At 44.9% G+C, this 27,276-nt stretch overlaps 2 protein-coding genes across 3 annotated transcripts in view; one reads left to right on the top strand and one right to left on the bottom strand.

Moving 5' to 3' along the window:
* Positions 1-165: 165 nt before the first annotated feature.
* On the top strand, positions 166-18,179 carry ArgRS-m (arginyl-tRNA synthetase, mitochondrial). Its single transcript, XM_067759246.1, has 4 exons — positions 166-266; positions 359-1,520; positions 10,533-10,902; positions 17,856-18,179. Exons 1-4 carry the CDS (start codon positions 198-200, stop codon positions 18,007-18,009), a joined length of 1,755 nt encoding a protein of 584 aa, XP_067615347.1. The 5' UTR covers positions 166-197; the 3' UTR covers positions 18,010-18,179.
* mRpS9 (mitochondrial ribosomal protein S9) overlaps positions 18,001-27,276 on the bottom strand; it is a 137,584-nt gene continuing 128,308 nt past the window's right edge. For both annotated transcript variants that reach the window (XM_067759256.1, XM_067759253.1), the window contains 2 exons: positions 18,408-18,570; positions 18,001-18,296 (listed from right to left, as the gene is read on the bottom strand). In XM_067759256.1, the coding sequence (XP_067615357.1) occupies positions 18,205-18,296; positions 18,408-18,570 (255 nt within the window). In that variant the 3' untranslated portion in view covers positions 18,001-18,204. The remainder of the gene's footprint in view (positions 18,297-18,407; positions 18,571-27,276) is intronic.

Consider the following 27,276-nt stretch of genomic DNA (forward strand, 5'->3'; position numbering starts at 1 on the left):
AAAAAGTTACCGACGCCTGAACAAACGTTACCAAAATTTAATAAGGGGCGTGACCGCACAATGACGGTCTAATGACGTGGAGTGTTTTTGCAGGGTGTTTTACCGTTAAAATTTTTTAATACATTTTTCAACATATCAACACTGTTTGACTGTTTGATGTTTCGAGCTGCATCCCTATTCATCATCTGTTTGTTCGAATGACAATATCAATTCGAAGATGGACTGTCAAAATGAGTGCTGCAATTCGTCGAGCCATTTGTGAAAAAGTGAATAAAATTAATTGCAATTAGATTAGTTTATTGAATATGACATCATAAACCAAATATAAAGATATCTACATAGATTATCATTCTTACAGATTTCATTGGCAACAGAATTAGGTCGCGATGTTTACCACGAATTGGAGGTGCCTACAAGACAAAGTGCGAGATCGGCACTTGGCACTTTACATTGGACACCTACAGTACAAACAAAAACCAGAGACTTACAAAAACTCATAACAGAACTAAAATTTGATGAATCGCTTGTGGAACGAATAACACTGCTGCCAGCTGATGGAAAAATACCCGAACGTCTCGAGTTCCAACTGCAAACACAAGCATTTGTGGAATCACTTCTACAGCACAGTGTTGTGCCGCCTGTGATGACACGGAAGGATGCGCATATGGTATTTGATTTCAGTTCACCCAATATAGCGAAACCTTTTCATGTTGGTCATCTTCGTTCCACAATAATTGGTAATGTGCTGGCCAATTTGCATCAGCATTTGGGCTATCCTGTGACGCGTATTAACTACTTGGGCGATTGGGGAACACAATTTGGTATGTTGCATGTGGGTGTACAAATGCTTGGCATTACCGATGAACAAATGCGCGCCAAACCAATCGAAACGCTTTACTCTGCGTATGTAGCCGCTAATACTGCGGCCAAAGCGGATCCCACAATAGCGGAAAAGGCGCGAATGTGCTTTACGCAACTCGAAACGGGAGTGGATGCTGCCATGGCACGTCAATGGTCTAAGTATCGTAATTATACTGTTGCCGAATTGGAACAAGTGTATGCACGGTTGGGTGTACGCTTTGATAAATATGACTGGGAGTCGCAATATTCACAAAAGCACATTGGCGATATACTGGAATTATTGTCTAATCGTGAGCTATTGTTGGAGGCCGGTGATGGGCGTAAGGTAGTTGATGTGAATGGACGACTTGTGACAGTGTTAAAAAGTGATGGCTCCAGCTTATATTTAACACGCGATATTGCCGCTATACTCGATCGATTCAGGCGCTATAACTTTGAACGTATGTATTATGTGGTGGAAAATGGACAGGCCGATCACTTTAATGCTTTGTTCAGAACTACGGCTGCTTTGACAACTGACATACCAATGGAACGGATGATGCATGTAAAATTTGGACGCATACATGGCATGAGCACACGCAGTGGTAAAGTGGTATTCCTACGTGATGTACTCGATGAAGCGAGCGATATAATGTTGGAAAAGCAGCTGAGAAGCGAGAGTAAGTAAAGTAAAACAATTTCAAAGAAATGGAAATTAATAAGGGATTTGACAATGTTTGGCAACGTGGCGGAAAGTAAAATGATTAACTAAGGCAACAGGTTTTCTAGTGTGATTTTTAAGCGACTGAAACAATCTTCGAAAATTTAAGGTGTAGTACCAAAGTGAGTCATTGACTGGATAGTAATCCCGCACGCAATCTAGTTTATCAGGGTATGACGAAACAGGGCTTCTCCTTTGACTCACCGGTGATCACTTGTACGACTGGTACCTGCACTGAGCGTTAAGCGAGCTGTGCAGATGATAGATTTTACAGTGACTACACTTCTGAAGAGTATTCTTCCACAGTAGAAGTAGGATATGGCGATATCCGTCAACAGCTTCCTCTAGCATTCTATTGTTTTTGTTACCAACTAAAGTCCGTGTGAGTCGAGCTACTGTTTTGTCTGTCTCATATCCTCGTTCTGCATAAATTATTGAGCTTTCAAGTATAAAAATTTGATAAGAGCTAATGCTACAGAATTTATCCCGGTGTTCTTCTTCATATGACTTTCATGGTTGGTGTGCTATTTGATTTGGAATCGTTGCTCTAACGTGTTTAGCATGCCTAACCATATCACCCAATGTTGAACTAATTTCTTAAGTCCGATTTCCCACTTTACTGTAAAAGGTCTACGCTAGTAAAGGCGTCTTCGATTTCACCTACATTGCATTTCCCAGCTCTAAAGGCTGGTTCATAGTCCTATTGCTTGTTGTTGCTGTTGTTGTAGCAATGCTCGCCCCACCTAATAGCCGCGACCGATCACAAATTGTCATCAATATCCTCTAACGGTAGTCCAAGGAAACTTGCTGTGTCAACAGGGGTGGACCATAATGAGAGGGGTGTTAGAGGCGTTCGTTCCACATTACAATTAAAGAGATGGTTGGTGTCATGTGGGGACACATTGCAAGCGGGGCATACATTTTGTGTGTCGGGGTTGATTCTGGATAGGTAAGAGTTTAACCTGTTACAGTATCCAGAACGAAGTTGAGCAAGAGTGACACGCGTTTCCCTGGGGAGTATGCGTTCCTCTTCCGCGAGTTTTGGATACTTTTCTTTAAGTACTGGATTCACCGGTCAATTCCCGTCATAAAGGTCCGACGCCTGTTTATGGAGTTCACCAAGGCCCTGCTTGTGTTTGCATCCCATTTCTCTCCCTGATGGGGAGTATTCTCGCCTCATTATGCAGATGGTGTTCTGGGGACATAAGAAGACAGCCCGTGGCGATTCTGAGAGCAGTATTTTGGCAGGCTTGTAGTTTCTTCCAGTGGGTAATTTTTAGGCTTGGCGACCATATGGGTGACGCGTAGCACGTAATCGGCTGGCTAATTGCTTTGTATGTAGTCATGAGCGTTTCTTTATCTTTTCCCCAGGTACAGCGAGCGAGGGATTTGAGGATTTTGTTACGGCTCTGAATTCTTGGAACAATTGCGGCTGCGTGCTCACCAAAATGTAGATCCTGATGAAACGTCACACCCAAGATTTTGGAGTGTAGGACAGTCGGTAGCGTAGTGCCATCGACGTGGATGTTCAAAATGGTCGACATTTGGGACGTCCATGTTGTAAATAAGGTCGCGGAAGATTTAGTCGGTGATAATGCCAGGTTTCGCGAGGAGAAAAAACTGGAGAGATCATGGAGGTAGCCGTTTATTTTATTGCATAGCACATCGATCTTTGGGCCTGGGCCTGTGGCCATTATTGTGCAGTCATCGGCGTAGGAAACGATTGTGACTCCTTCCGGTGGTGAAGGTAGCTTAGATATGTAGAAATTAAACTAAACTGGGGATAGGACACCACCCTGTGGCACCCCTTGTTTAATTCTCCTTGGTTTTGATGTTTCGTTTCTAAATTGCACCGATGCCTGCCGACCACCCAGATAATTTGCGGTCCACCTTTTAAGACATGGGGGAAGGGTAGACCCTTCCAGGTCTTGCAGTAACGAGCCATGGTTGACCGTATCAAAAGCTTTTGATAGGTCTAGGGCTACGAGTACTGTTCTATGGTGGGGGTATTGATTTAAACCGCAATTTATCCGGGTGCTAATGGCATTTAGCGCGGTGGTAGTGCTATGGTGTTTTCTGAAGCCATGCTGATGAGGGGCTAGCTGCAAATTTGCTTGGAAATAAGGGAGCAAGATGGCTTCAAGCGTCTTTGCCACTGGCGATAGGAGAGATATCGGACGATACGGCTCACCTATGTTAGCTGGTTTCCTAGGCTTTAGTAGCGGGACCACCTTGGCCATTTTCCATTTCTCGGGTATGACAAAGGTGGAAAGAGACAGGTTGAAAACATGCGCTAAATATTTGAAACCCTCTTTCCCTAGGCTTTTAAGCATCGGCATGGCTATGCCGTCTGGGCGCACTGCTTTGGGTGGTTTAGCGCGACCAATGGCGTCCTCAACCTCTTTAGCGGTGATGGTGATTGGTGAAGCGCTGAATTTGTGTTTATGTGCGTGTATATTGGCTCTCCGTCTATCTTTGTCGACCGTAGGATGCATTATATATTGTCGGCAGAAAGCGCTCGCGCATTTTTTCGCATCCGACAGCACTTTGTCGCCAAAGGCGGATTCGATAGGGATTTTACGGTGGACCAAAGTTTACCCATACCGGTAGAGAGGTTACAACCTCTTAGGTGCTCCTCCCATTTCGCCCGCTTGTGTTCGTCCACAAGCAATCTGATGCGTTGGTTTATATCCCTTATTTGGGGGTCGCCTGGATCAAGCTGTCTTACAAGGTCACGTTCTCTCGCTAAGTTTGCGGCCTCCGCCGGGAAGTGGGCCGGATTTCGGGAATTCTCCCGGCGGGAATGAAACGTGCCGAGGCGGATTCAATGACCTTACGGAAGGCACGCTCCCCTTGGCGGGCATCAGTCGGGATAGGGAGGGCAGCAAAGCGGTTGTCTGTATTATATTCTTCCCACTTTCCTTTTTTGAAGTTTATGAAGTGCGTTTTTCGGTGACGATGAAGTCGGCGGTACGCTCGAGCGAAGTAAGTATGGGCAGGTGGTCGGATGCCAATGTTACCATCGGCTGCCAGTTGACGCAGTTTACGAGTTCTGCGCTCACGATTGAGATATCTGGCGAGCTGTGACAGCTTCCTACCATACGTGTGGGGGCGTCTCCGTTTATTGTGCAGAACGTCTTCTATTTGATCCGCCAACATCTCACCCCTACTGTCCGCCCGCAAGTTTGAATGCCATAGATCATGATGGGCATTGAAATCGCCTAAGATAATGCGATTGTTGCCAGTGAGTAAGGCCCTGATATTCGGGCGGTATCCACTGGGGCAACAGGTGGCAGGAGGGATGTAGATGTTGATGATTTCTATGTTTGCATCGCCTGACGGGACATGCCAGGTCGATGCCAGGATCAAATATATAATATTGCACAGAGTGGTGTATGATAAACGCGAGGCCGCCTCCATTTCCGCTCTCACGGTCTTTCCTGTGGACATTATACCCAGAGCAGGTCTGCAATGCAGATCTTGCTGTGAGTTTAGTATCTTGAATCGCAGCAATGCGGATGTTGTGCCGCTTCATGAAATCGGCTATCTCCGTAATCTTCCCAGTTAGTCCATTACAGTTTAACTGCAGAATTCTGAAGTGCATAAGGGGACAGGGGCTGATGCTCAGCATTGCTACCAACTCTACTACGAAGGTTGTTGTTGTTGTTGTAGCAGTGCTTCGCCCCACCTAACAGATGCGACCGATCACAAACTGTCATCAATATCCTCTAACGGGAGTCCAAGGAAACTTGCTGTTTCAACAGGGGTGGACCATAGGGAAAGGGGTGTTAGAGGCGTTGGTTCCACATTACAATTAAAGAGATGGTTGGTGTCATGTGGGGACACATTGCAAGCGGGGCATACATTTTGTATGTCGGGGTTGATTCTGGATAGGTAAGAGTTTAACCTGTTACAGTATCCAGAACGAAGTTGAGCCAGAGTGACACGCGTTTCCCTGGGGAGTATGCGTTCCTCTTCCGCAAGTTTTGGATACTTTACTTTGAGTACTGGGTTCACCGGGCAATTCCCGGCATAAAGGTCCGACGCCTGTTTGTGGAGTTCACCAAGGACCTGCTTGTGTTTTTTCGCTCCATACGGCTGTGTTCTCAGATGCCGTATTTCCTCAAAATGCTTACGGAGATTACTCCTTAAGCCCCTAGGCGGTGCTGGCTCGTCAATCAGATGTCTGTTGGGATGCCCAGGTTTCTGGGTATTCAACAGGAACTGTTTGGTCAGCATCTCGTTTCTTTCCCTGATGGGGAGTATTCTCGCCTCATTATGTAGATGGTGTTCTGGGGACATAAGAAGACAGCCCGTGGCAATTCTGAGAGCAGTATTTTGGCAGGCCTGTAGCATCCTCCAGTGGGTAATTTTTAGGCTTGGCGACCATATGGGTGACGCGTAGCACGTAATCGGCTGGCTAATTGCTTTGTATGTAGTCATGAGCGTTTCTTTATCTTTTCCCCAGGTACTGCCAGCAAGGGATTTGAGGATTTTGTTACGGCTCTGAATTCTCGGAACAATTGCGGCTGCGTGCTCACCAAAGTGTAGATCCTGATCAAACGTCACACCCAAGATTTTGGGGTGTAGGACAGTCGGTAGCGTAGAGCCATCGACGTGGATGTTCAAAATGGTCGACATTTGGGACGTCCATGTTGTAAATAAGGTCGCGGAAGATTTAGTCGGTGATAATGCCAGGTTTCGCGAGGCGAAAAAACTGGAGAGATCAGGGAGGTAGCCGTTTATTATATTGCATAGCTCATCGATCTGTGGGCCTGGGCCTGTGGCCATTACTGTGCAGTCATCGGCGTAGGAAACGATTGTGACTCCTTCCGGTGGTGAAGGTAGCTTAGATATGTAGAAATTAAACAAAAGTGGGGATAGGACACCACCCTGTGGCACCCCTTGTTTAATTCTCCTTGGCTTTGATGTTTCGTTTCTAAATAGCACCGATGCCTGCCGACCACCCAGATAATTTGCGGTCCACCTTTTAAGACATGGGGGAAGGGTAGACCCTTCCAGGTCTTGCAGTAACGAGCCATGGTTGACCGTATCAAAAGCTTTTGATAGGTCTAGCGCTACGAGTACTGTTCTATGGTGGGGGTTTTGATTTAAACCGCAATTTATCTGGGTGCTAATGGCATTTAGCGCGGAGGTAGTGCTATGGAGTTTTCTGAAGCCATGCTGATGGGAGGCTAGTTGCAAATTTGCTTGGAAATAAGGGAGCAAAATGGCTTCGAGCGTCTTTGCTACTGGCGATAGGAGAGATATCGGACGATACGACTCTCCTATGTTAGCTGGTTTACCAGGCTTTAGTAGCGGGACCACCTTGGCCATTCTCCATTTCTCGGGTATGACAAAGGTGGAAAGAGACAGGTTGAAGACCTGCGCTAAATATTTGGAACCCTCTTTCCCTAGGCTTTTAAGCATCGGCATGGCTATGCCGTCTGGGCCCACTGCTTTGGATGGTTTAGCGCGACCAATGGCGTCCTCAACCTCTTTAGCGGTGATGGTGATTGGTGACGCGCTGAATTTGTGTTTATGTGCGTGTCTGTTGGCCCTCCGTCTAACTTTGTCGACCGTAGAATGCATTATATATTGTCGGCAGAAAGCGCTCGCGCATTTTTTCGCATCCGACAGCACTTTGTCGCCAAAGGCGATGGAAACTTTGTCTTTGTGCTTAGTCGGATTCGATAGGGACTTTACGGTGGACCAAAGTTTACCCACACCGGTAGAGAGGTTACAACCTCTTAGGTGCTCCTCCCATTTCGCCCGCTTGTGTTCATCCACAAGCAATCTGATGCGTTGGTTTATATCCCTTATTTGGGGGTCGCCTGGATCAAGTTGCCTTATAAGGTCACGTTCTCTCGCTAAGTTTGCGGCCTCCGCCGGGAAGTGGGGCCGGATTTCGGGAATTCTCCCGGCGGGAATGAAACGTGCCGAGGCGGATTCAATGACCTTGCGGAAGGCACGCTCCCCTTGGTGGGCATCAGTCGGGATAGGGAGGCCAGCAAAGAGGTTGTCTGTAAAGGATTTATATTCTTCCCACTTGCCTTTTTTAAAGTTTATGAAAGTGCGTTTTTCGGTGACGATGAAGTCGGCGGTACGCTCGAGCGCAACAAGTATAGGCAGGTGGTCGGATGCCAATGATACCATCGGCTGCCAGTTGACGCAGTTTACGAGTTCTGCGCTCACGATTGAGATATCTGGCGAACTGTGACAGCTTCCTACCATACGTGTGGGGGCGTCTCCGTTTATTGTGCAGAACGTCGTTTCTTCTATTTGATCCGCCAACATCTCGCCCCTACTGTCCGCCCGCAAATTTGAATGCCATAGATCATGATGGGCATTGAAGTCGCCTAAAATAATGCGATTGTTTCCAGTGAGTAAGGCTCTGATATTAGGGCGGTATCCACCGGGGCAACAGGTGGCAGGGGGGATGTAGATGTTGACGATTTCTAGGTTTGCATCGCCTGACCGGAAAGATAGGCCTTGACGTTCTAAGACGTTGTCCCTGCGGTCGATGCCAGGATCAAATATGTGATATTGCACAGAGTGGTGTATTATTAACGCGAGGCCGCCTCCATTTCCGCTCTCGCGATCTTTTCTGTGGACATTATACCCAGAGCAGATCTGCAATGCAGATCGTGCTGTGAGTTTAGTCTCTTGAATCGCAGCAATGCGGATGTTGTGCCGCTTCATGAAATTGACTATCTCCGTAATCTTCCCAGTTAGTCCATTACAGTTTAACTGCAGAATTCTGAAGTGCATGAGGGGAGACGTCGCCACTCTGGGGGTAAGTGACGGGTGACTACGCCTGGGTTGAGGAAGGCCAGGACGCAATTGCTGTTGTGGCCCTGGGACTGGGCGTCCTTGGGCAAGCATTGGGGTACCCGGATGATTTGGGTTTGCGACCTGGCAACATGGCGCGATGAAACCCGTCGAGGGTTTGCCGTCGCGGAGACCAGAACATCTAGGAAAGTGGCACCACCCAAGGCAGGAGCTGCATTGGGCGGATGTCGCAAACATATATATTCTGTGCTGGCAAACGGTGCAAACGGAGGTAGGGACTAAGAGTCTGTTTCCCTGACTTACACGATTGCTGCCGGAAAAGAGGGGGGGAGAAGACGGGGGCAGGGGCTGTTGCTCAGCATTGCTTCCGACTCTACTACGAAGATTGTAGTTATGAGTGGTAGCAGCTGTTTGAGTTGTTGGCGCCGTGAGGCGCGAGCAGCAGCGGGTACTTGTTGTGGCTTGCTGAGCAGCGGGGCTGCTGGATGGTAATGGGGGGGGGGGGGGGGGGGGGGCTTAGACGTAGACTACGGGGCGCCCTTGGGCGTGAACAGCAAGGAGCCACAAAAGATTTATAAAAGTTACGTGGACGTCGGGTTTTGGGATCAAGCCCAGAACAACCTGTCCTATGCAACCATCCCTTACACGAGACACACTGAACAGAGTATAACCGTCCTAAAAAGATTCTTTTCCGGCAGATGCAGCAAAACCATTTCTCAGGACCGGGGTCAGGAGACGGACCCGGATTGGATTCGATACCTTCCCGGAGCAAGAGAATATGGAGCAGTCCTGCTGCAAGGAGCTGCTGGGAGGATGACAATTTGTGGGAGGGACGAAACAAATTAAATGGGGTTACACTGAAATGACCGTCCTTGGTCGGGAAAAATCCCAAGTCGCTCCGGTACATAGAACCGACTGCCTTGGGAAGCGAAGGTAGTAGATATGAGTGGTATCAGCTGTTTGAGTTGTTGGCGCCGTGTGGCGCCAGCAGCATCGGGTACTTGTTGTGGCTTGCTGAGCGGCGGGGCTGCTGGAAGGTAGTGGGGGGCGCTTAGGCGTAGACTACGGGACGCCCTTGGGCGAGAACAGCAAGGAGCCACAAAAGATTTATAAAAGTTACGTGGACGTCGGGTTTTGGGATCAAGCCCAGAACAACCTGTCCGATGCAACCATCCCTTGCACGAGACACACTGAACAGAGTATGACCGTCCTAAAAAGATTCTTTTCCGGCAGATGCAGCAAAACCATTTCTCAGGACCGGGGTCAGGAGACGGACCCGGATTGGATTCGATGCCTTCCCGGAGCAAGAGAGTATGGAGCAGTCCTGCTGCAAGGAGCTGCTGGGAGGATGACAATTTGTGGGAGGGACGCAACAAATTAAATGGGGTCACACTGAAATGACAGTCCTTGGTCGGGAAAAATCCCGAGTCGCTCCGGTACATAGAACCGACTGCCTTGGGAAGCGCCTACTGCTTGTTGTATGGTGGCTGTAATATATGGTTTTCGGAGCATTTCGAAAAGATATCCGACTAAGTAGAACCCCCAGCGGGTTAGGGGGTTATAATATACCCGTGGTAGGTATGCCTGTCGTAAGAGGCGACTAAAATACCAAATAGATTCAAGGGGTTGTGTAGCGCAACCCTTTCAGGTTGCCAGCGCAATATATAGCTTCTCCACACTCAATTGTCAACCTCACCTATCCGTGGCGAATCCTGTTACATTAACAAACGAGGCTCTGGTATTTTAGTCGCCTCTTACGACAGGCATACCTACCGCGGGTATATTCCGATCCCCTAACCCGCTGGGGCCCCCTAACCCGCTGGGGGAATTCGTTCCCGAGATGGTCGGGCTTGGTACCGGAACGTACCGGATCTACATCGATAACACTCCCCAAGACCTTCGGGGAGACGGCTACAACAACAACCTTCGGGGAGTGTCCTTATCGCTACAACAACAACAACAACTAAGTAGAACATGCATAACTACCGGTACACTAAGGGCGAATCTGGTTCCCATTTGACCTTTCCAATTAAAACTAGCTGCTGCTTCTTTCATGTTTCTGGGACAATGTTGTACATCTGGTTGACCCCTGAGTATTTTTGTAATTTCTTTATTATTAGACTTTCATATATTTTCACTACGAAGTTTCTTAATTAATCATGCTCTTATTTATTTACAGCCACCAAAATTGAACTATCAAGCACATCTAGTGATTACAAAACTGTAGCCGATGTTTTGGGGGTTTCGGCAGTTATCATTAATGATTTAAAGCAACGTCGTCTACGCGATTATGATTTTGATTGGCAAAGGGCTTTGCAAGTCAATGGGGATACAGGAATTAAACTGCAATATACACACTGTCGCCTATATAGTTTATTGGAGAATATGGCGCATATTGATTTCGAAAAAAGTAAAGTGGATGTAGCACAGCTGGCCGAACCTGAAGCGCTCGATTTACTTGTTGAAATCGCACGTTTTGATCAAGCTCTTTGGTTGGCCAAACAACAACTAGAGGCATGTGTGCTGGTTAATCATCTTTTCGCATTATGGTAAGTAGTATTGTGAAATAAAATGAGGGTTTCAATGGCGGATCGATTATTATTCTCGCTTAATTGGCAGTTAAAAGAGTTTAAAAGCGTTTGTTCGTCCAACAAATCGATTCAATCGGTACTGCTTGCGCCATTTGACACAAATTGGAAATAGAAAACGGGAACTCAAATTGTGTCCCATTTGTCCTTTCAACGGAACATAGGCATTCCACTTTCTATGCTTCCAGGCGCTGATAATAACACATTTGAGCAGAAGCATCTTTCATTATATAAACTTCTCTCTACTACACAATAATAAAATAAGTGGCTTGTGGGATTCAAGGGTGCAGCCCTTTCAAGGGTTTGCTAGCACAACGTATATTAGGTTAGGTTAAAGTGGCTGCCTCCGCTGTCCGAGCGGAGACTCACGTAGGCCGTTGTGCTACCACGCGGGGGCCCTATTTCCTGTTACCCTACTTTCGAAGAAGAAGGAAGTTTAGACCCCAGTGAGGCTAAACCAGCGCGTTTGCCTAATGAAACGCAAGGTGTCGCTTGGGTTTATAGATTCAAGCTCCGCAAGGCACCCAAAAGAGTTTCTGTGGAGGCATTGGTACCTAGTTTTTGACAGTGCGGGACAGTGACACAGATAGTGATCAACGCTTTCTATCTCCTCCTCGTCCATACAGCTGCGGCAGAAGTCATTTGTCTGCAGGCCCATATAGGCACCGTGAGTGCCCATGAGACAGTGACCTGTAAGAAGGCCGCCTAGTGGGCTTATAGAGATACGGTTTAACAATATCACCGATCGCGATCTCTTTTCATCCAGCTTAGGCCAGATTTGCTTGGATATACTACATGTAGGTTCCTTGGCCCATCTGGCGTTTGCCTGATCCGTGAAAAGAGATCGCAGGTAGCATTTGCAAGTGTTTAGAGGAGGGCTGGCCCAACCAGCGGAGGTTATTGTTTGCAGGTTGGTGCCTTCCCTAGCTAGCTCATCCGCGACGCAGTTTCCTGAGATGTCACAGTGACCAGGAACCCATATTATGCTTATGTTGCAATTTTCAGCTAGTTTGTTGAGGGTTTCTCTGCACTTCAATGCCACTAGTGACGAGGTGTTACTGCATTGCAGGGATTTTATGGCAGCTTGGCTGTCGGAGAAAATTGAAATAGAATTGGTCCCTGCAGGTTAGCAAGATAGAGGGCTGCTTCCCAGATAGCTATGAGTTCAGCCTGAAAAACACTGCAGTGATCGGGTAAGCGAAAGCTCTCGCTTAGATTGAGCTTCTCCGAGAATATTCCGCTGCCGACTCTTGTTTAGTTTAGAGCCATCTGTAAAAACGGAGATTTAGTGTGATCCCGGCTCCACACGCCGTTTGGCACTCGTTCCTCTCTGGGATTCTTGTGGAAAATTTGTTGTCCCAGCAAGGGGACGATGTTATATGGTCCAATTTCAAGGTTTCGGGGACTTGCTTCAGGATCCGGGTGTGACCAAACCTGCAGTCACTCCATGGTTCGATAGCCGTTGAGCCTTGCCGCGTTGCAGGAGGCACAGAATAATATGTTTTCAAGAGCTTTGGTGGGAGTGGAGGGAAGGGCACCGCTGGTGAGCATTGCCGCCATCCTCTGCACTCTCGTTACTTTGATCTTGTTAGATTCGATATCGAGTGCCGTCCACCATACGGTGACAGCGTAGAAGAGTATGTGTCTCACCACAGCCGTATAGATCCAATGGACAATGCGCTTCCCAAGGCAGTCGGTTCTATGTACCGGAGCGACTCGGGATTTTTCCCGACCAAGGACTGTCATTTCAGTGTAACCCCATTTAATTTGTTTCGTCCCTCCCATAAATTGTCATCCTCCCAGCAGCTCCTTGCAGCAGGACTGCTCCATATTCTCTTGCTCCGGGAAGGTATCGAATCCAATCCGGGTCCGTCTCCTGACCCCGGTCCTGAGAAATGGTTTTGCTGCATCTGCCGGAAAAGAATCTTTTTAGGACGGTCATACTCTGTTCAGTGTGTCTCGTGTAAGGGATGGTTGCATCGGACAGGTTGTTCTGGGCTTGATCCCAAAACCCGACGTCCACGTAACTTTTATAAATCTTTTGTGGCTCCTTGCTGTTCACGCCCAAGGGCGCCTCGTAGTCTACTTCTAAGCGCCCCCCCCCCCCCCCCCCCCCCCATTACCTTCCAGCAGCCCCGCTGCTCAGCAAGCCACAACAAGTACCCGCTGCTGCTCGCGCCTTACGGCGCCAACAACTCAAACAGCTGCTACCACTCATAACTACAATCTTCGTAGTAGAGTCGGAAGCAATGCTGAGCAACAGCCCCTGCCCCCGTCTTCTCCCCCCCTCCTTTCCGGCAGCAATCGTGTAGGTCAGGGAACCAGACTCTTAGTCCCTACCTCCGTTTGCACCGTTTGCCAGCACAGAATATATATGTTTGCGACATCCGCCCAATGCAGCTCCTGCCTTGGGTGGTGCCACTTTCCTAGATGTTCTGGTCTCCGCGACGGCAACCCCTCGACGGGTTTCATCGCGCCATGTTGCCAGGTCGCAAACCCAGATCATCCGGGTACCCCAATGCTTGCCCAAGGACGCCCAGTCCCAGGGCCACAACAGCAATTGCGTCCTGGCCTTCCTCAACCCAGGCGTAGTCACCCGTCACTTACCCCCAGAGTGGCGACGTCTCCCCTCATGCACTTCAGAATTCTGCAGTTAAACTGTAATGGACTAACTGGGAAGATTACGGAGATAGTCAATTTCATGAAGCGGCACAACATCCGCATTGCTGCGATTCAAGAGACTAAACTCACAGCACGATCTGCATTGCAGACCTGCTCTGGGTATAATGTCCACAGAAAAGATCGCGAGAGCGGAAATGGAGGCGGCCTCGCGTTTATAATACACCACTCTGTGCAGTATCACATATTTGATCCTGGCATCGATCGCAGGGACAACGTCTTAGAACGTCAAGGCCTATCTGTCCGGTCAGGCGATGCAAACCTAGAAATCATCAACATCTACATCCCCCCTGCCACCTGTTGCCCCGGTGGATACCGCCCTAATATCAGAGCCTTACTCACTGGAAACAATCGCATTATTTTAGGCGACTTCAATGCCCATCATGATCTATGGCATTCAAATTTGCGGGCGGACAGTAGGGGCGAGATGTTGGCGGATCAAATAGAAGAAACGACGTTCTGCACAATAAACGGAGACGCCCCCACACGTATGGTAGGAAGCTGTCACAGTTCGCCAGATATCTCAATCGTGAGCGCAGAACTCGTAAACTGCGTCAACTGGCAGCCGATGGTATCATTGGCATCCGACCACCTGCCTATACTTGTTTCGCTCGAGCGTACCGCCGACTTCATCGTCACCGAAAAACGCACTTTCATAAACTTTAAAAAAGGAAAGTGGGAAGAATATAAATCCTTTACAGACAATCTCTTTGCTGCCCTCCCTATCCCGACTGATGCCCGCCAAGGGGAGCGTGCCTTCCGCAAGGTCATTGAATCCGCCTCGGCACGTTTCATTCCCGCCGGGAGAATTCCCGAAATCCGGCCCCACTTCCCGGCGGAGGCCGCAAACTTAGCGAGAGAACGTGACCTTATAAGGCAGCTTGATCCAGGCGACCCCCAAATAAGGGATATAAACCAACGCATCAGATTGCTTGTGGATGAACACAAGCGGGCGAAATGGGAGGAGCACCTAAGAGGTTGTAACCTCTCTACCGGTGTGGGTAAACTTTGGTCCACCGTAAAGTCCCTATCGAATCCGACTAAGCACAAAGACAAAGTTTCCATCGCCTTTGGCGACAAAGTGCTGTCGGATGCGAAAAAATGCGCGAGCGCTTTCTGCCGACAATATATAATGCATTCTACGGTCGACAAAGTTAGACGGAGGGCCAACAGACACGCACATAAACACAAATTCAGCGCGTCACCAATCACCATCACCGCTAAAGAGGTTGAGGACGCCATTGGTCGCGCTAAACCATCCAAAGCAGTGGGCCCAGACGGCATAGCCATGCCGATGCTTAAAAGCCTAGGGAAAGAGGGTTTCAAATATTTAGCGCAGGTCTTCAACCTGTCTCTTTCCACCTTTGTCATACCCGAGAAATGGAGAATGGCCAAGGTGGTCCCGCTACTAAAGCCTGGTAAACCAGCTAACATAGGAGAGTCGTATCGTCCGATATCTCTCCTATCGCCAGTAGCAAAGACGCTCGAAGCCATTTTGCTCCCTTATTTCCAAGCAAATTTGCAACTAGCCTCCCATCAGCATGGCTTCAGAAAACTCCATAGCACTACCTCCGCGCTAAATGCCATCAGCACCCAGATAAATTGCGGTTTAAATCAAAACCCCCACCATAGAACAGTACTCGTAGCGCTAGACCTATCAAAAGCTTTTGATACGGTCAACCATGGCTCGTTACTGCAAGACCTGGAAGGTTCTACCCTTCCCCCATGTCTTAAAAGGTGGACCGCAAATTATCTGGGTGGTCGGCAGGCATCGGTGCTATTTAGAAACGAAACATCAAAGCCAAGGAGAATTAAACAAGGGGTGCCACAGGGTGGTGTCCTATCCCCACTTTTGTTTAATTTCTACATATCTAAGCTACCTTCACCACCGGAAGGAGTCACAATCGTTTCCTACGCCGATGACTGCACAGTAATGGCCACAGGCCCAGGCCCACAGATCGATGAGCTATGCAATAAAATAAACGGCTACCTCCCTGATCTCTCCAGTTTTTTCGCCTCGCGAAACCTGGCATTATCACCGACTAAATCTTCCGCGACCTTATTTACAACATGGACGTCCCAAATGTCGACCATTTTGAACATCCACGTCGATGGCTCTACGCTACCGACTGTCCTACACCCCAAAATCTTGGGTGTGACGTTTGATCAGGATCTACATTTTGGTGAGCACGCAGCCGCAATTGTTCCGAGAATTCAGAGCCGTAACAAAATCCTCAAATCCCTTGCTGGCAGTACCTGGGGAAAAGATAAAGAAACGCTCATGACTACATACAAAGCAATTAGCCAGCCGATTACGTGCTACGCGTCACCCATATGGTCGCCAAGCCTAAAAATTACCCACTGGAAGAAGCTACAGGCCTGCCAAAATACTGCTCTCAGAATTGCCACGGGCTGTCTTCTTATGTCCCCAGAACACCATCTACATAATGAGGCGAGAATACTCCCCATCAGGGAAAGAAACGAGATGCTGACCAAACAGTTCCTGTTGAATACCCAGAAACCTGGGCATCCCAACAGACATCTGATTGACGAGCCAGCACCGCCTAGGGGCTTAAGGAGTCATCTCCGTAAGCATTTTGAGGAAATACGGCATCTGAGAACACAGCCGTATGAAGCGAAAAAACATAAGCAGGTCCTTGGTGAACTCCACAAACAGGCGTCGGACCTTTATGCCGGGAATTGCCCGGTGAACCCAGTACTCAAAGTAAAGTATCCAAAACTTGCGGAAGAGGAACGCATACTCCCCAGGGAAACGCGTGTCACTCTGGCTCAACTTCGTTCTGGATACTGTAACAGGTTAAACTCTTACCTATCCAGAATCAACCCTGACATACAAAATGTATGCCCCGCTTGCAATGTGTCCCCACATGACACCAACCATCTCTTTAATTGTAATGTGGAACCAACGCCTCTAACACCCCTTTCCCTATGGTCCACCCCTGTTGAAACAGCAAGTTTCCTTGGACTCCCGTTAGAGGATATTGATGACAGTTTGTGATCGGTCGCGTCTGTTAGGTGGGGCGAAGCACTGCTACAACAACAACAACAACAACAACAACACAATGCGCTGGAGACCCCACCTTTTGCCGATTGCCGACTTACAATCGTAGAGAGCAATTGTGGCTTTCCTGGATCGTTCCTCCACATTTCGCTTCCAGTCAAGCTTCCTGTCTAGAATAACTCCGAGATATTTAACCTCGGTAGAGAGTTTGATTTCCCTCCCGTTTAGGGACGGGAGGGTAAATTCCGGTATAATGCGTTTGCGGGTAAAAAGCACCATCTCAGTTTTTTCACTGCTTATGCTGAGTCCGCATTCCATAGACCAAGTGTTTGTTAGATTAAGAGCATTTTGCAAGAGTTCGCCAAGCACCGGAAGGTGTTTGCCGGTAACTGTCAAGGCTATGTCGTCGGCATATGCAATGACTGCCCAGCTCAGAGATAATGATTCTCTTGTTTAGAAGGACAACGTATAGCATCTCCAACCTGATTGTCGACCTCACTTAACCATAGCGAATACTGTCTTTTAAGCAGGTTAGGCTCTGTCGGCCTCAACTTCCACACAGAAGGAAGGGGTAGGGTGACCTATTTCCCAGAACGTAAAGGATCAATATCCGATAAATTACAAGCGGTTAGAGGGTTAGAATATACCCGCGGTAGGTATGCCTGTCGTAAGAGGCGACTAGAATACCAAATAGATTCAAGGGGTTGTGTAGCGCAACATTCGGGGAGTTCCCTTATCGCTACAAGACGAAGAAGGTAAGTGACTTGTAGGGCTCTGCTAAGGTAGATAAATTCTTGCTGAGAAGTTTTTCATGGCTCAAATACACTTTGAAGGCTTAACAAAATAAGGGCGAGGAACGACCCAATTTTGAAAAAAAACATTTAAAGGGTTTCAATGTTACTTTTCTCAGGACTTGAACGAGGTAATTTCAGTGTGTTAGGCCTACGTAAATTAAATGCGGATAGCATTGACAAAGAAAAGTCTTGCAGAGTTTAGATAATTGTAGCTGGGCACGATCAAGTCATTTATGCGAGCAGATCTAGATAATGTTAGCTTGTTATATAAATAAGCAGGCATTTTATCAGCAATCACACGACACAAAAATATACAGTTCCTTGCCTTAAGATACTCAGATATTTCACAACCCAAGAAACTCGTTCGCTACGCTGATATATGATCATACTTAGCCAAAATCCTTTTCTCTTTTTTTCAGCAACACAACCAGTCGCGCGCTCAAACGTTTGAATATTAAGAATGAAAAATGTCGTGAAAAACAAGAAAATCGTTTGCTACTTTTTAGTGCCGCCAAACGTACCCTAAATGCAGGCATGCGCATTTTGGGTTTGCGTCCGTTGAATCGAATGTAGTTAGCATTTTATTTTAAAAATATATACCTATGTCATTGATTTGCTATTTTATTTTAGTATATATGTATATAACATTTAGTTTTATTTTACCACTACAAAATTGTTAAAACAAAAGTTGTTGACAAAAATAAATTTGATTTAGATTAACAATGGAAAATACTTTATAACGTCGAAGAGACAAATTATTGCTAAACTTTAACGCTTTTTCCATGTGTACTTGCGGCGTGCACCTTCTTGTCCAAACTTCTTGCGTTCACGGCAGCGATAGTCTCGTTGCAGCAGACCAGCTGCGGATTTGAAAATTTAAATTAAAAAAATATATATATATATTTATTAAATCGTGATAATCAACAGTTTGTAAAAAATGTACAATAGTAGACAATTTTTTCTTAATTTACCTAAACGCATCGATTCAATCATTTCTTGATCAACAAAGCTACGTAAACCCATCGCAATTCCCCAACGTATTGCGCCAGCTTGTCCAGATGGGCCACCACCCGCAATATTGGCTTCAACATCGACCTTTCCAAGCATTTCGGCGAAGATGAGTGGGAAGAGAACCTAAGAAGGAAAAGTTAACGGTTATATATGATTGGTAATAAATAAATGGATAGAAAAAGAGATAACAAAATTGTAAAGACTTTGTGATGCGGTTGAAATAAATAAAGAAGCTAGCTGGAACTAGCAAATAAGTTCGACCGGAAATACGTTCCATATGCTACATCAAGGCAGCCTGCCGGTAGATGGATGTACAGTTAATATATTTATACGGGCAAGTCTTGAACCCAAACCCTTTCCAAGATACTGTATCTGTCCTTTTTATAACTAGCATCTGCGATTAATGGGGAGGTAAATAAATTTCCAATGAAAATCTTTGCAAATCGAGGGCTACATTCGTAATATTTTGCAACTAGCTTTTATAAACATCAGCAATTATCTCCAACAACACCGTTATTCCCCATCATAGCAAAATTTACATAGTTTGTTGTTGTTGTAGCGATAAGGTTGCTCCCCGAAGGCTTTGGGGAGTGTTATCGATGTGATGGTCCTTTGCCGGATACAGATCCGGTACCACAGCACCATTAAAGTGCTAGCCCGACCATCTCGGGAACGATTTATGTGGCCACATTAAACCTTCAGGCTATTCCATCCCTCCCCTCCGCCAGAGCCTCGTCTGTTAGTGAAACAAGATTCGCCGCGTATAGGTGAGGTTGATAATTGGGTATGGAGAAGCTATATATTGCGCTGGCAACCTGAAGGGTTGCGCTACACAGCCCCTTGGATCTGGTATTTTAGTCGCCTCTTACGACAGGCATACCTACTGCGGGTATATTCTGACCCCCTAATCCGCTGGGGTATTTACATAGTTTATAAAGTAGTTATTTGTCTCATGGAATTTTACGTCTCATCAGTCCTCCGCACAGTTTAAATCACAGTGTAAGGTCCGTAGGACAATTCTTAGTCTCGACTAATGGCAGCGCATAGGGAGGGGAAGTGTCCTCCAGTGACACAAAAGGTTGGGACGTGCAACTCGACACCAGGGATTTAGAGTATACATGTGGTCATTCTGGGAACCATTCCGGAAAACTTTCGTCAACTAGATTACACTACCTCGACCCTTCTTCTAGACAAAAAAGTCTCTTTCAGCAACAACAACACAAATGGGATGATATCTCTTCATCTTTCCCAGAATCCAATGTGGGTATTGGTTTGTACTCATACGATCTTTCTCTCTCCTTAAGTCATAGGCAACCGAGCCATTGCATCGTTTTTCAGGCAGAACTAACAGTTATAAATTGGGCTGTCCTATGGCTACTGTCTAAGAATCCCACGTTCGTTGCAATTTACTCCGACAGTCTAGCAGTATCGATTACGTAACCTAAGGCATGTCTGTCGCAAAGGGGCGACTAAAGTATTAAGGGGTAGTACAAAAGGAAATAGTGAATTGTAAACATTCGGATGGTGGGTGGATAACGGTTGACAGGTGAACTTTGTATTGATGTGGTTAATTATTTTTTATTTTTTAATGGAGAAGTTACCAGTCGATGTAGAACGGCGGGAGTAGTAAGCAATTGGCCGGTGGATAGTTAATAATGAATGTCGAATGTGAAAGGGTCGGTGGTGCGAGTATAAGCCATGGAAGCAAGTCGGTGAAAGATAAGCCCATGTCATAATAACAGGTGGATCGTTGAGAGAGGAGACAACATCCTAAATGACCGGTGAACGCAGCATTGGGGCATGGAGTTTGCGCATGTTAAGGTTGCACCACAGAGTAGAGGCCTTCAGTAACAAACAGAAATAAATATCGAGAGTGAAAAACGACCTTTTCGCACAAGTGGTACGAGCCTCCTTTAACAAAATCGCGGTTTCGACTCTTGCAAATGTTGCTTGCATTGTGAGGGCTGTGGTAGCATTTAGAGATGTGAGTACTAGCAATGCTACTGAAAGCAGAATATATACTGTGACGTATATGGTCACTCAAATATTTTGAGTTTGCCTTCAGGTCATGGGAAGAGCTACTCACTCTAATACTCCAACCCTCATCTAATCTTCATAACAATGCCCATGATTCCAGGTATATATCAGGACGGGTATGATACGAAGTTTTTGCTAAGAGTAACTTCTCGTTGGATTTAGGGGTCGCCTTCTCTTAAACCTCGTTTAATTGAGACAAATCCGAGAGGTCCTCCTGAGAGGTGCTTCCTTATCAATTTCGCCGGAAAGTCAACCACAACTCCTAAATTCAACCAACAACTTTGGTGCTATGGCTTGAACCCGCAAAAAGGCACCGCTCACTTGGAGACCAGTTGGCAGCCCTGGTGAAAGTTCGACTTGGGCAAAGAATTAAATTATCGACATAAAAAATCAAAGATTGAAACCAAAATTAGAACAATATCCAAATCTGATAGTCGGACAGTCAGTCAAGTGTTGCAAATAACCTACAAATTGTCGACAAATTGACGTTACACCCACAATAGTAACAACAATGTATGTAATAATTTTCCGTTTTTTAATGAAGTTTAACAATGACTTTACTCAATAATGGTTATTGGCAAATTGCAGCCCTCTCCATGTCGTTCCACCCCCAAATATTTGACTGCGAGTCAACAAAAAAAAAACAATAAAAAAGCGCAAACAATGGAGAAGTCGAGAATTGGCAGAATGAAAACAATTCCAATATCATGGCAATGTGAAAGCTTTACAATACGAGCACGCATTTCCTATACAAACATTTCAACTATGTACAATGGAAGCTTAATCCATAGTATGATTAAAATCGGTTCGTAATTTTTGAAAAATTGTACTAATTAAAATAGAATTAATGAATGAAACGAATTTGGGGTTCAAAGCCCCCTTTCTCAAACTGGACGGAAAATTACTTGTCATGGATTGGGATTTCTTACGAAAGCACTTTGCCGGCACTTTATCGGTCTGGAAGACCTACCAACCTCCTAGTACAAGTTGTTATGTGGACCGTGGCTATTGGATGATTTGTAGACAGGAGTTATTATCGACTGTATTTGAATGGATACTTCCCGATACGGGGACAACTCGGGAAGTAACGATAGCCTTACCACAGCAAGTGTCGCTGCTGTGGCGGACATTTAACATTAGACCGCTGTCGTGCAGGTGGTCATACGACCAAGATGAACACAAAAACTTCAGAAAAAAGGAAGGATGAGAAGGAAAAGACGAAAGCGGATAAAGTCGGGGAAACGGAAGTTGTTGTAGCAGTGCTTCGCCCCACCTAATAGTTCATTCATTCATTTCATTCATTTATTTAATGCACATATAAGACATGGTCTTTTACAGTGTCATATTTGAAATGTTTACTTAATACTAGTTCAAATTTATTACTTATTTATATATTTAATATTAGTTACTGACAGAGCGAGATTCAAAAAGTGAGATAAATTCAAAAAGTGAGATGAAGTAAGATAAAATCATAGATATTTTTCATAAGTTCATTAACGAAGGATCTGGTGTACAGCTAACTTGAAGCGCTTAGGATTTAGTTCTGACTTTACTTTATTAGGCAACGCATTCCACAATTGCACAGCTCTAACGAAAAACATTCTGGATGTCACCGAGTACTTAAATTGCGGTATAATAAGGTTGCAAGTACGAGTTGACCGCGCAAACGAAAGCTTCGAAAACAGACATTCTGGGGAACGCGAGTAAATAATTTTATGTATAAAAAATAGTAGACGGCGATCAAAGAACGAAGATAAACTACATTCATGAATCGTTCTTGAGAAGCTGGAAATATGATCGTATTTCCTTTTAAGAAAAATCACAAATTGTCATCAACATCCTCTAACGGGAGTCCAAGGAAACTGTTTCAACAGGGGTGGAGCATAATGAAAGGGGTGTTATAGGCGTTGGTTCCACATTACAATTAAAGAGATGGTTGGTGTCATGTGGGGACACATTGCAAGCGGGGCATACATTTTGTATGTCGGGGTTGATTCTGGGTAGGTAAGAGTTTAACCTGTTACAGTATCCAGAACGAAGTTGAGCTAGAGTGACTCGCGTTTTTCTGGGGAGTATGCGTTCCTCTTCCGCAAGTTTTGGGTACTGTTTTTTGAGTAATGGATTCACCGGGCACTTCCTGGCATAAAGGTCCGAAGCCTGTTTGTGGGGTTCACTGAGGACCTGCTTGTGTGTTTTTTTTGCTTCATACGGCTGAGTTCTCAGGTGCCGTATTTCCTCAAAATGCTTACGGAGATGACTCCTTAAGCCCATAGGCGGTGTTGGCTCATCAATCAGATGTCTGTTGGGATGCCCAGGTTTGCGGGTATTCAACAGGAACTGTTTGGTTAGCATCTCATTTCTCTCCCTGATGGGGAGTATTCTCACCTCATTAGATGATGTTCTGGGGACATAAGAAGACATCCCGTGGCGGTTCTGAGAGCAGTATTTTGGCAGGCTTGTAGCTTCATCCAGTGGGTAGTTTTTAGGCTTGGCGACCATATAGGGGACGTGTAGCATGCAATCGGCTGGTCAATTGCTTTGTATGTGGTAATGAGCGTTTTTTGTCTTTTCCCCCAAGTACTGCCAGCAAGGGATTTGGGATTTTATTACGGCTCTGAATTTTCGGTACAATTGCGGCTGCATGCTCACCAAAATGGAGATCCTGATCAAACGTCACACCCAAGATTTTGGGGTGTAGGACAGTCGGTAGCGTAGTGCCATCGACGTGGATGTTCAAAATGGTCGACATTTGGGACGTCCATGTTGTAAATAAAGTCGCGGATGATTTAGTCGGTGATAATTCCAGGTTTCGCGAGGCGAAAAAACTGGAGAGATCAGGGAGGTAGCCGTTTATTCTGTTGCAAAGCTCATCGATCTGTGAACCTGGGCCTGTGGCCATTATTGTACAGTCATCGGCGTAGGAAACGATAGTAACTTCTTCTGGTGGCGAAGGTAGCTTAGATATGTAGAAATTAAACAAAAGTGGGGATAGGACACCACCCTGTAGCACCCCTTGTTAAATTCTTCTTGGTTTCGATGTTTCATTTCTAAACTGCACCGATGCCTGCCGACCACCCAGATAATTTGCCGTCCACCTTTTAAGACATGGGGGAAGGGTAGACCCTTCTAGGTCTTGCAGTAACGTGCCATGGTTGACCGTATCAAAAGATTTTGATAGGTCTAGCGCAACGAGTACTGTTCTATGGTGGGGGTTTTGATTTGTTGATTTTCCGACAGGGTGGATAAATGATGTTTAATTTGAACGATTTTCCGTCATCCCTTGTCAAATTTGGATTTGAGACAAACCGGTTTCGGCGTTGTGCCATAATCAGTGTCGATTTTCGTTCTGATCTGTTGTTGTCGTTTGTCCTGTATTTATAGTTCGTAGGTACATGAGCAGGTACTGTCAAAATTGATGCTTGTGTATATTTAGTTATATGTATGTGATGTGTGTTCATTCAGAACCGAGGTTGGTTTACTAATCGATTTTTGTGGCTGACTGGGGTAGGTAAAAATCAGCAAATTTAATTCTTTGACCTTCTTTGTGGCTTTGTTGTTTGGGTGTGTTAATTGTTTTGTGTTTATTTGTTGTTGTGTGTTTGTCTGTTGTACTTGTGAGATTACTTTGTTTCTTGTAAACAAGTTTTAAAGGCTCGAATATTGTGTCAGAAATTGTGTTTATCTGTTCGTTTATTATTCTACCGTCGAATGTTTTCTGTTTGTAGATTTCCATGTTTTCGAGTACGTTGAGACGTCGGGGTTTTTGCTGGTATGTGAAGAACCCTAACTGTTTTATTGATGTTTGCTGGGGAACATTCATTCTCGACCATGTGATTCGCGAAGCTAGACTCGGGTATAATGTTTGGATTCCGTATTTTTTTGTTGTAATCTCTAATAAGTTTTGTGACCCTCGTTCTTATTTGCCGTCCTCTGAGTTAGTGTTAGTTCTTAGTTTTCGCCCTAGATTGTTCGATGTTTTGAATGCTGTGTTAATGTTGTATTTTTTTAAAGAAGTTTGCCAATTTATATCTTGCTTTTCCAGTATATGTCATAGTCGTCCAGCTATTATTTTCCTTTTCATTATTTCTTTTTGGTTCTCCATTTGTCCTTCTGAGCTTATCTACTAGTACTGTTTTATATCCGTTGTTTGCAGCGATATTATATATGACCTCAAGTTCTCTATTATATGCCTATTGTGTAAGAGGTGTTCTTTCAAGTCTATGTACCAAGTGCCTTAATGCTGCATTTTTATGCTGTTGGGGTGATTTGAGGTATTATGTATTATTGTGTTGGTAGCCGTTGGCTTTCTATATATGTCATAGTTAAATCTTTTAGCTTCTTTAAAAATATTTATCGTGAGGTCTAGATAGTTGATTCCTCCGTCTTTTTCGGTTTCCATTGTAAATTTTATATTTCCGTGCTGCTTGTTGAGGTACTCCAGTACAAGCTCTTCGTTATTAGTAGTTAAAACGCATATTATGTTATCCACGTATCTAGCATAAAATCACACGCCTAATTTGGACTTCAGCTCCTGTATGTACTTTTCTTCCAGATTTTGCATGAACACTTCCATAAGAATTGCTGATGTGGGGCTTCCCATTCCAAGACCGTTTGTTTGTCTATATATTTCATTGTTGAATTGAAAATAGTTTTGACGTAAAGTGGATTTTGGCGTATTTGTGATTTGCATACTTTTCACTTTGTTTTTTGTCCAAAGTATCCGATAGTGGTATTGATGGGTTGTAAGATGACCATCGTGGTCATCTTTATTCTTGCGTCGTAGTTGACGCAGGTTATCGCCCAAAAAAGCTTTAACGCAACTTGAGTAAAGCACACAATATTAATTGCGTAGACTTCTCGCACATACACTGCTTCTAATACCAAAACAAGAAACTGATGAACTTTACTCTTTAAATATATTCTTTTTAAAGTTTTATTTGTTGAATATAAAAATGTTCACAAACTTAGAAAATTTAATATATATGTATATATATATATATATGAGCTGCTGAAAACTTTTTGCTTCTTTTCAAGTTGAATGCGCGAAATTAATTGGCGTCATTCGAAGTGACGTTTATGAAGGTAACCCTCATGGTGAGTGATTGGTGTGGTCAAAAAAATTGACGTGGTTAATATTTAATGATTGATGTTATGGTCACTCAACACTTATCATAAGGGTTGCCTTACAGGGTATAAATCTTTTATGTCAAAAGAAACCAATTTCCTGTTCCTTGTTAGCTCTACAGTCTTAAGTTTCTCTATTAGCTCTGTTGTGTTAGCTATTGCATATTCGTTCCTTAGCTCTAGAGTATCTTTCAATATCGTTTTAAAGTTTGTAACATTGTGCCGATTTTTTAAAATATGAGTTGGAAAGCTTATACTCGAAGAAGGATGAGATAAATGCCGAGCTATTATCTATCCATTTAAGATTGGCAGAACCTACGACTGCATTAATGGAATGTTTCGATCGCATTAGGACAGAGGTTAATCAGGAACTACAACAAAAATAGAGGTCGCTTAACCGAAAATTGGACAAGCTGGCGGGACGACGAGAGGGTAACCAAAACCAAAAAACTCACCAGTTTCATGACAAGTTCGTTAACCTCACAACAGTGGCCATTACCAAGGAAGAGGCACAACTTCTTGAAAAGGGCCTGAAGCACTATATCATGGACCAAAATACAGTAAGAAAAACGGAGCAAGCGATTGTAGATGCGGAGATCGCAATATCATTGATACCACAGGAAGAACAGGAGAAATCATAAAAAAGGAGGTGAAAACACAGGAAGGACAAAAATCTATTACATAGGAGAAAGCAATAAAGAATCTACGGCATAAACTAAGGAAAAACAATATTGTCACAACGAAAGCGGACAAAGGAAACACCACTGTTCTAATTGAAAAAGAGAAATATATATCCAAAACCGAAGATCTCATAGAGGAAATAAAATGTCGTAGATTAAGAGAGGATCTCCCACAGATGAATACCAAAAACAAATCAAAGTTGCTATAAAAAATGCAACGAATATAGTAGATTCTAACATGCCACATATATTGGTCCAAATGAACCCTTCGGCTCCTCCACTGACTGCGCTACCAAAACTCCACAAGCCGGACACGCCAATGAGGCCCATCATTAATTTTAAATCGGCACCATGTTACAAACTGTCCAAATATTTAAAAACGATATTGAAAGATACTCTGGAGCTAAGGAACGAATATGCAATAGCTAACACAACAAAGCTAATAGAGAAACTTGAGACCGTAGAGCTAACAAAGAACAGCAAATTGGTATCTTTTGACATAAAAGATGTATACCCATCAGTACCACTATCAGAGGCTTTGGACATAGTTAGCTCAACAATAGTTCATAATACAAAACACAAAGTGAAAAGTATGCAAATCACTAATACACTAAGAACCACTTTACGTCAAAACTATCTTCAATTCAACAATAAAATATATAGACAAGCAAACGGTCTTGGAATGGGAAGCCCCACATCAGCAATTCTTATGGAAGTGTTCATGCAAAATGTGGAAGAAAAGTACATACAGGAGCTGAAGTCCAAATTAGGCGTGTCATTTTATGCTAGATGCGTGGACGATATAATATGCGTTTTAACTACTAATAACGAAGACGGAGGAATCAACTATCTAGACCTCACGATAAATATTGATAAAAAAGCCAAAAGATTTAACTATGACATATATAGAAAGCCAACGGCCACCGACACAATAATACATAATACCTCAAATCACCCCCAACAGCATAAAAATGCAGCATTAAGGCAC

The sequence above is a fragment of the Eurosta solidaginis genome, chromosome 1 (genome assembly GCF_040869045.1).
Source record: "Eurosta solidaginis isolate ZX-2024a chromosome 1, ASM4086904v1, whole genome shotgun sequence".
Lineage (NCBI taxonomy): Eukaryota > Metazoa > Arthropoda > Insecta > Diptera > Tephritidae > Eurosta > Eurosta solidaginis.

Bases quoted from the DNA above. Each gene is read 5' to 3' on its own strand.
- ArgRS-m (XM_067759246.1), top strand. From the start codon at position 198: ATGACAATATCAATTCGAAGATGGACTGTCAAAATGAGTGCTGCAATT. The intron at 267-358 runs GTGAATAAAATT...TCATTCTTACAG, and splicing joins GTCGAGCCATTTGTGAAAAA to ATTTCATTGGCAACAGAATT. The intron at 1,521-10,532 runs GTAAGTAAAGTA...ATTTATTTACAG, and splicing joins AAAGCAGCTGAGAAGCGAGA to CCACCAAAATTGAACTATCA.